At 44.8% G+C, this 10,963-nt stretch overlaps 1 protein-coding gene across 1 annotated transcript; it reads left to right on the top strand.

Moving 5' to 3' along the window:
- Positions 1 to 633: 633 nt before the first annotated feature.
- On the top strand, positions 634 to 6,287 carry LOC114141112 (ADP-ribosylation factor-like protein 8A). Its single transcript, XM_028011559.1, has 7 exons — positions 634 to 1,032; positions 2,184 to 2,264; positions 2,342 to 2,415; positions 3,327 to 3,420; positions 4,170 to 4,237; positions 4,876 to 4,946; positions 5,778 to 6,287. The coding sequence occupies exons 1-7, from the start codon at positions 910 to 912 to the stop codon at positions 5,828 to 5,830; spliced, it is 564 nt and encodes a 187-aa protein (XP_027867360.1). The 5' UTR covers positions 634 to 909; the 3' UTR covers positions 5,831 to 6,287.
- Positions 6,288 to 10,963: the final 4,676 nt, after the last annotated feature.

Raw genomic sequence — 10,963 nt, 5'->3', positions numbered from 1 at the left:
TATTTATACCGTCATATATAAGCACAAATATCATAAATATTTTGAAATTAGATTTGGTCCAAAACAAAAATGAGTTTGACAAAATTATCCTTCAAGTCTCTGTGGCAACTTGTCCTGTGGCAGGAACAGACAATGGATGGATGATTTTATGACACACAACAAACTGAAGAAGTCCAAACCCTACCTCATTATTTTAAAATGCGAAACATATGCTATTTAAAGATGTTCTAATGGGGAACAATGGGAACCAAAACTACAGTTTCTGTGTTAAGATGTAACCAGACTATAAATAGAAAACATTAGATTATTGTTAGAATCATGCAGTGAACCAACAGAGGTCAGTGTTTTAGAACTGGTTATATATTTTCTGTTTCTGCCTCGTCTTTGCTCTGCTCTCCTCTGCCTCCTCTACCAACCCCACCCAAACCGGAAATAGTGCCGACGTTTTATTTACCCGTTTATTTGAAATCACCAAAAAGGTAAAATAGTGAATATTATGTTGAATAATCAGCACATTAGGATTACATGAATTGATTTAATAAGTAAGAACATTATGTTTGAGTGTAAAAATTGTATTTTATTGTAAGTTTTGACACAATTGATTTTCTTTGTGTTTTATTCTGAAGGGCTCCGCCGGATGTGTTCGCGTGCGTTGCTTCCTCCTTGTCGGCGCTAGCAGGAAAAGGCGCAGCTAGTAAACAGCAGAGAAAAGCGACTCGGTGGGTTTTAAAGCAGTAAAACACCGAGCTACCGGAGCTCCAGAGTTAATGTGAGGCTGCTTGGCTCTCTGGCTCTCCCTCTTACCATCTGCGGGTGTCTCAGCGGCTGTCAGCGGCAGAGAAAGCGGAGCGTCGGGCCGGGCAGCCAGTTAGCAGCTAACCGAGCAGCTGTAGCGGACGGAGCGCAGAGATGATCGCGCTGATCAACAAACTCCTGGACTGGTTCAAGGCTCTGTTCTGGAAGGAGGAGATGGAGCTGACCCTGGTGGGGTTGCAGTACTCCGGGAAGACCACCTTTGTGAATGTGATAGCGGTGAGTGTTGCTGGATGTGGCGGCGTCCATTGTTGTCCTGCAGCGGTGAGGTCAGCTGGAGGCAGGCGGGGAGGAGTCCAGCAGGTCCGAGCCCCGGGGCCCCGGTGGCCCCGGGGGCTCCTCCACCTCCAGGCGGATCTGTGTGGATTCATCCCGTCTGATTCCGCTGACGGCAAAGAGGAATGATGTTACATCTGGGAACATCTGGAGGCCGCCGGTCTGCTGCTGGATCAAACAGCTCAGGATTTATTTCCAGTGAAAAAGCAGAAAAACTTTAAATGAGGCAAAAATTCTATATTTACAGCCAAAGTATTTACTCTCCTTTCAGATTCCTTCGGTTTTAGGTCATGAAATATGTGATGATATCTGATTCACAATCAGGTCAGATGATTTCCACGCCTTTCGAATCATGAAACTATTTATCCAGAACCCGTCTGACAGCAGGAAGTAGGCAGAAACAGGCCTGTCCAATAAGCAATAAATCAATTAATCACATGATACTTTAGAAGAAGCCCAATAATTGATCGTTTTTGCAAGAACACAAAGATCAGTAAACTTTAGTTTCTAATGAACATTTAACACTGAAATTAAAAGATATTATAAACATCCAAAATAAATAAACAAAACAACAAATATAGTGAATTATGAAATCCTGAAATAAAGGTCAGCAGACTGAAGACTTTATTATCCAGTTTGTGGTAAAAAGAGAAAAACAATAAATCATGCAAATGGAAACTGTTTTAATTTATCAGGCGATTAATTGATTTATTGTGACCATATTAACGGAATGTTTAGTGGAAGGAAAAATACAAACCAGAGCTTCATAGAGATGTATCCAGAGTCAGAGCAGCCTTACCTGAACGTCGGTCTCAGGAAGTGGTCGGCCAGCGAATCAGTCGGCCCAGATTTCCTTCGTGTTGTGAGATCGGTTATCGACCGATGCGTCCGTATGAAGCCGATCTTATCCACTGATCTGACCTGCCAGCAAAGGCCGACAATCAGCCTCTGGGGTAACAATGGTCACCTGACATTTCAGTCAAAGAACGTCAATCAGCAGGTCAGGCTGCTGATCGATCGATCGGTTCTCTGCTAGTGTCAGCTGTTCCACCTGAAAACATGACGGTGTGTGTGTGTGTGTGTGTGTGTTTCAGTCGGGTCAGTTCAGCGAAGACATGATTCCTACGGTGGGATTCAACATGAGGAAGATCACCAAGGGCAACGTCACCATCAAGGTTGGTAGTTTGATTCCCTGCGTCTCTCTGTCCTGCTCTGTCCTCTCATGTCCGTCTCTTTGTCTCTGTGTCTCCAGCTGTGGGACATCGGCGGCCAGCCTCGCTTCAGGAGCATGTGGGAGCGCTACTGCCGGGGCGTCAGCGCCATCGTGTAAGTCCGGCGGGGGGCGGCAGGGCGGGGGGCGGCTCCTGAGCCCCAACAGAACCAGAACTCTGAGAGATGAAGAGTTTCCTCACAGCAGCAGAGGCCCAAATATTCCCACTCATATATAATCCATATGTCCATCTGCATTCTAATCTCTATCATAATCCGTCCATATTCTAATTCTAATCTGTTCCTTTGACTAAATTCTAATCCTAATCCAACCATAAATCCATCCATGTTCCAATCCACATCATATTCATCCATATGATTGTATCCATGTCTTAATCCAACCATCTGTCTGTCCATATTCTAATCCTAATCCAACTATCAGTTCATCCACGTCTTAATCTGCCCTTCTGTCCTAATCTTAATCTAGCCATCTGTCCATATTTTAAGCCTAATTTCTCTAATCCTCATATGTCTTTTGTGAATCCTTAATCCTAATCTGACATCTGTCCTTCCATACTGCAGACATAATTCTATTCTAATCCTAATCCAACCTTTAGTTCATCCACATCTGAATCTCTTAATCCTAATCTGACCATCTGTCCTTCCGTATCGTAACCTTGTCTGTCTGTCCGTGTCCTAATCCAATCATTCCTTCTGTCCAAAGCCTAATCCTGTCATCTTCATCCCAATCCTAATCTGACCTTCTGTCCGTTTCCTAATCCCTCAGTTCCTCTGCTGTCTTGTGTTCCAGTTGGATTTATGGAGATTTTTATCTCAGTAAGAATCCGAGTCATTAAGTGAGATGATGAGAAAATAAATTCATGTTTTCATTTTGTGCAGATTTATGGTTCGATTCTTCAGTTCGGATCTTTTTCAGGATTAAATCGTAGTCAGGAAGCTGCTGGCTCGGCGGCTGGCTGGATTCCTTCTGTTTCTGGTTTGTGACGTTTGTTTTCGTCCTACTGCAGCTACATGGTGGACGCAGCCGATCCCGAGAAGATCGAAGCCTCCAAGAACGAACTGCACAACCTGTTGGACAAACCGCAGCTGCAGGGGATTCCTGTGAGAAAACCCGAAACCCGGCGCAGACAGAGCTGAGCTCCGAGCAACGGGCCGGCGCTGACCCGGCTGCTCTGATCACACACGGGTCAAACTCAAGGCCCGGGGGCCAAATCCGGCCCGCCACAGCTTTTTATGTGGCCCTGTGGGCTCCAGAGGGACGCAGAGAACCAGTTGTGTGTTTAAATGTAACTTTAGAAATCAAATCAGTTTTTAGCTGCTTGCTGATAAATCTCATCAGTTCATCGATTCTACAAATTTTGGAAGTTCATTCAAAATCAACAGTTGCTCCATTTTTTTCTAATTGTGAGTTTATTGGAAATTTTCCTCCAAACTGTTGCAGCCAGCGCTGTCCAAACGTTTTGGCTTGGGGGCCAAAAATAGAAAGTTTAAACTCCAGCCGCCACAAAACTTAGTATATTTTTTTTTATTATCATTATTTTTGCAAAAACGATTTTTTATGCTTACCTGATAAGTAAAAATAAACTAAAAACAATCAGTCAGTTTTCTGTAAACAAGCGAAATGTGAATCGTTGTAGATTTGAAACTGAATTTGGTTTTATTCTCTAAAACTAGAACTAAAACTTAAAATCTCTAAAATATGAGCTTCACTTCCTGAAACGACAGACTGCCTCCCTCAGGCCCACATCGGAAAACGCTCAGCACTGAATGCGTTCTACCTGCATGCTCTGGTTCTGGGTCTGGTTCTGGTTCTGCTGCATCCAACCCGTCCTCCTCCTCTCTGTCCTCAGGTTCTGGTTCTGGGCAACAAGCGGGACCTGCCAGGCGCTCTGGACGAGAAGGAGCTCATAGAGAGGATGTAAGTCCTGACCCGGTTCTGACTTGGTCCCCGGTTGGTCCCTGAGGTCCAGTTAGAGCTGCAGGTTCTGACCCGGTGTTCTAACTATCTGTGCTACCCATCAATCCGTCCTACCTTGTGACTTTCTGCTGACTCAGCAGATTTCTTATCATCCTTCCTGTGGAAGTTTCGTTTCGTTTGTTTTATTTCGTCGGAGATTACAGTAAGCTTTATTTAATTTATTTAGACGTGGCTTTCAGTAAGCTGCTGTATTTCTTCATGATTTACGTTTTCATGACAGGCAGCTTGTAAACATTTAGAAATGGTTTAGTTTGCCGTCTGTAATGTCGTTACTACTGTAAACTGTAAACAGACAAAATACGTTATTTTTTGGGGACATTTTGTTCCTACACTTTAAAATATTTTAGTTTAATTAAATTCTTTTTATTAAACCTGCTGTAGATTTAGTCTGTAAACACCAGGGTAGCAGTTTTAGACGGGTAGCACCGACAGATAGATATCCATCAATCCGTGCTACGGCAGGAAAATCTGACAAGGTAGCACAGATAGTCAGAACAGCGGTTCTGACCCGGTGGGGGTCCAGTTGGAGCTCCAGGTTCTGCTGCTGTTTCAGTGTTTCGAGTCGTTGTTGTGTTCAGGAACCTGTCGGCCATCCAGGACAGAGAGATCTGCTGCTACTCCATTTCCTGCAAGGAGAAAGACAACATTGGTAAACACACGCACACACACACACACACACACACACACACACACACACACACACACACGTTTATCTACACTGTATGAAACAACACAATGTGCTTTCCATTAAGAAGTAAAGATGCAAAGATTTAATCACATAAAACAAGATAACTTTTGAATCTACACAAACCAACTGATGTCTGTTGTTATTTAGCACTGGATGGAAAGCAGTTCAGCAAAATAAGATGAAATATGTTTCATTTTATTCTGGCGGCTCTGGGAAGAGGCAGGAAGCTAAGTGTGCTAAATGTTTTCAAAGTTAGCTAAAGTTCTAAGTGAAAAATTAGCTCTTCTGTTAGCGCATTAGTAGCATCAGGAAATGCAGCTGCAGGACTTCCAGGTGTGTTTGGTCCCACCCCCATCATTTCTGTCCAATAGGAGCACTGATCTTCACCCATGTGACTTTGTTTACATATTTTAATCCGCTTTCAAAAAGCTCAATGTGAAAGCAAACCAAACAAAGAAAATAAAGTCTGGTTCTGGTCGGGACCAAACAATTGGACCGAATAACTTTTTGGTGTGAACTCACTCTAAATCTGCTTCCTGCAGGTTTTGTTGGTCTTTGTGGTGAAAACATTTATTATAGAATAATATTTTAATAAACATGCTTATGAAGTTTTACCTAATGAAGCTGAGCTTTGGCTCTGCTCTGGTCATGACCTTCCTGACCTCTTGGTAGTAATAATCCCAGCTGAGTGATGTTTAGGTATTGTTGAGTGAACCGTTTCATTACTGTCGGTCAGATTGAGTTCAGGAAGTGTTTCCAGCGCTGCCCTGACCTCCAGCTCTGTGTCTGCAGACATCACTCTGCAGTGGCTGATCCAACACTCCAGGACCAAGAGGAGTTCCTGAGGGACGACCCGACCCGACCCGAACGGGCCACGCCCACCAGCCCTGACCCCGCCCCTTCCCTCCTCCCTCCCTCCTGTCTCCTCATGACCTCCGCCTCACCCTCAGCTCCAGGTGACCCCTGACCTCCAACAGTTCATGTTGAGGCTGCTGGTTCTGTTCCAGGAAAATCTTTTAAAAACACTTTAAATCCAGAACCAACTTTTTCTCCCCGTATTTCAGTTTAATCAGAACCAAATGAAACCGATGTTTGTCTTTAAACGAGCTGCTGAAGCCAAACGGACCTCCTGTAAACGCTTTGATCCGCCTCCATCCAGGATGGATCCGGGTCAAACTTCCACCGAGACGCTTCGCTTCGGCGGCGGAGAGGTCACGGTTAAAACTGTTGCGTATCCATGGAAACGGGTCAGAACACCAGCACCACAGCTTCCTCCTGCACATTACAGAGGAAAGTTAAGAGTTTTAGTTTTAGCTAGTTTACAAAATAATGCTGCGTTCAGACAAACGTGTTCATGTGGACGCGGCGCGGCTCGCACATCCAACATGGCCGACGCTTCGGATTGGAAAATCTGAAGTTTTGCAGCTGAACGCAGAGCATCAACCAATCAGAGAGACTCTTTAAGCGACGCAGTGTCACTCAGCGCCGATCCGGGTCAGCAGGTCGTCAACCTGAGGTGAGACTAGAATTGGGCTGGAAGCGAGCGCCGGCGCCCAGCTGGGCTGATGAACTCGCCAGACTCACATCGTCTCTGAGTGACACGGCAGCAAATGAAGCCAACACAACGTGTCACGGTACAGAGAGACCGGAGACGCAGTGATCGGTGAAACCGTCAGAGTTACAGATGATCGATCAGACAGATTCACATCCGTTTCAGCAGAACCAGAACCGTCGGCCCGGTTTTAACCTCCCTCACTTCACGTTGGCAGCCATGTTGGATCAGAATCTAAAAAACCTTTTAACAACCTGAACCTAAACCATCCTCTCCTCCCTTACCTTCCTCTATCTTCATCCCTCCATTCTCCACCTCCATCGTCCTGAGAAGCCCGTCCTCCTGTCCTTCCCGTCCTCCTGTCCTCCTGTCCTTCCCGTCCTCCTGTCCTCCTGTCCTTCCCGTCCTTCCTGTCCTCCTGTCCTTCCCGTCCTTCCTGTCCTTCCCGTCCTTCCTGTCCTCCTGTCCTTCCCGTCCTTCCTGTCCTTCTGTCCTTCCCGTCCTTCCTATCCTCCTGTCCTTCCTGTCCTCCTGTCCTTCCTGTCCTCCTGTCCTTCCTGTCCTCCTGTCCTTCCTGTCCTTCCCGTCCTTCCTGTCCTCCTGTCCTTCCTGTCCTTCCTGTCCTTCCCGTCCTTCCTGTCCTCCTGTCCTTCCCGTCCTTCCTGTCCTCCTGTCCTTCCCGTCCTTCCTGTCCTTCTGTCCTTCCCGTCCTTCCTGTCCTCCTGTCCTTCCTGTCCTTCCTGTCCTCCTGTCCTCCTGTCCTTCCTGTCCTCCTGTCCTTCCTGTCCTTCCTGTCCTCCTGTCCTTCCGTCTCCTCCAGTCCGTTTTGGTTCTACTTCTCCGCCGTCTCTTCCTCCCGCTGAGCGAGGCGTTCAAACCTTTTTATTATTGCACTGTTGTTTTTGGTTTTGTAAGATATTAATAAGAAGAATAATGTTAATAATCTACTGGTGCCCTAACCCTGATGTGTGGTACTCTAAGGACAAACGTTTTTGTTTCTGTCTGGAATTAGATTTTTATTCATGTTTGTTTTATATTATTGTTGTTTTTTTTTATTGTTTTATGAATCGTCTAACCGGAGTTCAGTGTTTCTGATTGGACCAGCGGTGTCATGTGACCTCATGAAACATCTGCATCATGTTGAACTAAATGAAGCATTATAATCACGTATTAAATTTTTAATTTAAACTCAAACTATGAGACTAAATATCGTTTTTTTGCTATTTATTTCTGTTGAAACACTTTTACTTCTTCCTTCTTCTCCAAATCAAAACCAGCAGAAACATTTTCTCTCCCTGAAATTTAAACAGCACAAGAAATATTTAAGAAAATCTTCTCCAGATAAGTGAAAAACACTTTAAATATTTTATCTCTTCTCAATTTGCAGAAATTCATTAAATGAAATAATTTACTGGTTATTATCATGAGTTTTGTTACTAAAACAACTTGACATACTCCAGCGTTGTGACTGGTGGCACAAATGTAGTCGAGTTCAGAATGATGACGATTAGAACATTTAGAAGTTTTACATGATAAAGTCTTTAGCTGGACGAGAAAATAGAGAAAAGCTGGAATTAAAAGTGACCCTTTAATAAAGCAGCAGCATCAACATTCAGTGTAACTTTAAATATTTTTAGGTAATTTATGGAAGCGTGAAGACGAGGGGAGATGAACTCATTTTAAGTTGCTTCTTGATGATGTTTAAGGTTGAAATCCAGAAAAGATTTGCGAATCATTCAGGTTTGTTCTGTGATGAACCTCCAGGCTTCCAACCCGGAAATCTTCAGAATTTTCAGGATGAGTATGTGGAGGAAAAAGATTTTCTAGTTTCTGAACAGTTTTTCTTCCTTTGAGATCGTTGAGTTGTGAGGCTTTCCTCAGGTGAGTGTTTGTCAGGCTGCATGTCCAGCTCCTCTGCAGGTCTGCAACTTAAACGCTGCAACATGTTGACGGACGTCGTCAACTGTTGCTTCTGCTTTTGGACGGAAGCAGCTGCAGTTTGTAGAAGCAAACAGAAACGTTGCGACAAAACGCCATGAGGAAAGAAATGAGCTTAACTGCTGCTGGTCTTCAAGTTATGAATAATTTCTGTTAAAGTCCATCTTTCTACAGAGAAACAATTTAATATCCTAATAATGTTTTTATTTATTATTTCCACTCAGACTCACTTCCTGTTGACATTTAGCTGCTTTCAGCATCTGAGCTGCAGTTCTACTGGACAGGCAGCAGGGGGCAGCACATGCTCACTGTGTGAGAGATCCTGGTGGGGTGTGTGTGTGTGTGTGTGTGTGTGTGTGTGTGTGTGTGTGTGTGTGACCTGAGCAGCAGCAGAGTTAGTAGCTCACCTGTGGCAGTAATTACAGGTGAGCTGCTGCAGGGGGCGCCAGTCGGGTCTGGCTTGCAGAAAACCCGACATTCAGCAGGTTTTTACTCCTAAAAGTCCAACAAACTGGTAAAATACATGAAAATCATGTTTATTGTGTAGAATTGGAGCTACGTCTGAGTTAAATGCCGTTTATTTTCATGAATTTTTGTGGATATTTTTTTAGTTTTGTGTGAACCGTCTGAATCAGACTTCCTGTTGTCCCGTTTAGAGTCTCGTTTTGGAGGATCAGAGACAGTTTAGAGGAAAGAAAGACGAGTGTGCAGCTTTCTCATCGACTCAAAGGCAGACGGACAAAACGAGAAGACGGTGAAAGCAGAGAGACGCTCGCTGGGACGTGAGCGCACTGGTAAACCGTCCGTCCTCTGGGAGGACTCGGCCTCTCTTTCCCAGTGTGAAGTGTGTGACCAACAAAGGCGCAGGCCTCAGTGTTTCCTGTCTGCAGTGTGAGGTGGTCCGCGCCCCCCCGCCCCAGGGCGTTGCCATGGCGACAGCATCCCCCCCTCTTCACTCCTTTCCTCATCAGTTTTCTTACTGAACAAAAGCGACATTGTGCTCCGGTTTTCAGGGAGCGTTCACGTTGGCGCGCACCTAACACATTCAGGTCAGATTAGTTTGTTGTTCTCTCACACACACACACACACACACACACACACACACACGTACGTATGGCAGCTCATTCACTCATAAGAGGGAAACACACAGTTTTCCAGACAAGAGCTTCTTCATATCAGACGGTTTCACACGGTGAGTTTGAGTCTCAGGAAACTTTTTCCCGTTTTCTCATAAAGTTTATCGTCTCCATCCAGAGCGGTCCAAAGGTTCTGATCCACATCTGAGCTTTTGCTTGGATGTTGTTTGCTTTTTCTCTCTCTTTCAGTCCAGAACCAGAACATTTTCACAGGAATGTTTTGTTCTTTCAGGCTCTTAAAGGGACTGGTTCTGTTGAACCTTTGGGTCGTTTGGACCGTACCATATACTGATTCATTCAAATCATATTTATTCACTGCAAAAACACAAAATCTTAAATATTTTTGTTTCTGGTGCACATATTTTAGTTTTATCTTATTTTAAGGATACTAACTTGCCAGTACATTTCTGACAGGACTGGGAATCTTTTACCATCTTATGATTCAGTTAAAAATCAATTTTTGATTCAAAACTATTATTCATAAAGAGCACCACTCTGCTTTACAAGGCAGATTAACAAATGGAGACGTTAACGGGTCTGGTGTCGAGTCTAAACCTGATCAGAGCGTGAAACGTTGGACACAACCCAAAGTGGTTCAAGCAAACGGTACCAAAGGAAATAAAGGAAGCTCCTGGATCGGTCGCTTTGAGAACATCGGCCAATATCGTGTCAAGCTGCATTGTGTCGAGGGATTTCAGCTTCGAATATTCCTATATGATATGAACATGAGTCCTGAAGCAGGAACAGTCGGGGATCCACTGTGTCTGAAGCGCAGGACAGCGTCTTACTCTGACCCTCCGTCTGTCCATAATCTATACCCACATGTCCCTGATGGGGGCCGGTGCCGACCTCCAGAGAGACAGGTAGACCCCGGACCAACTCATCAGAGACAGGACAGAAACATGCATGAAACCAAACCTGGAGAGACCAGTTAGCCTGACAGTCATGCGTTTGGGCTGTGGGAGGAAGCGGGAGACCAGGAGAGAAACCAAGCATGCAGACTGCAGACCCCAGGCTGGGATTCGAACCCGAGACCTTCTTGCTGCTAGGCAACCGTGAAAAATGTTTTCTCATTTCTTCTCCAGCTGAACTGTAAAGAACTTTTCTCTTTTTTAAAGTTCAAATCAAACCCAGTTACTCATAAAACTCATGAAACGTGTTTTTAACCTCGGCATGATCTGGTTGTAAAGTCTAGAACAAGCAGCCCCTCCTTCAACGACGTGGGATTCGAACCTGTGACCTCTGTGTTACACAAGCGCAGGCCTGAAGTTGGTTCCCATCCAGTCGGCCCCAGAGACGCTGTTGTATGACCAATGGAGGTCTAGTCGCCTCAGTGTGTGCGTTCATTAGCG

The sequence above is a fragment of the Xiphophorus couchianus genome, chromosome 24, assembly GCF_001444195.1.
Source record: "Xiphophorus couchianus chromosome 24, X_couchianus-1.0, whole genome shotgun sequence".
Lineage (NCBI taxonomy): Eukaryota > Metazoa > Chordata > Actinopteri > Cyprinodontiformes > Poeciliidae > Xiphophorus > Xiphophorus couchianus.
The sequence above is the reverse complement of the archived record's forward strand: the minus strand, read 5'-3'. Positions and strand labels throughout refer to the sequence as shown.

Excerpts from the sequence above, each read along its gene's own strand:
- LOC114141112 (XM_028011559.1), top strand. The coding sequence starts at position 910 with ATGATCGCGCTGATCAACAAACTCCTGGACTGGTTCAAGGCTCTGTTC. Across the intron at positions 1,033-2,183 it reads CCTTTGTGAATGTGATAGCG|TCGGGTCAGTTCAGCGAAGA; the intron begins GTGAGTGTTGCT and ends TGTGTGTTTCAG. Across the intron at positions 2,265-2,341 it reads AGGGCAACGTCACCATCAAG|CTGTGGGACATCGGCGGCCA; the intron begins GTTGGTAGTTTG and ends CTGTGTCTCCAG.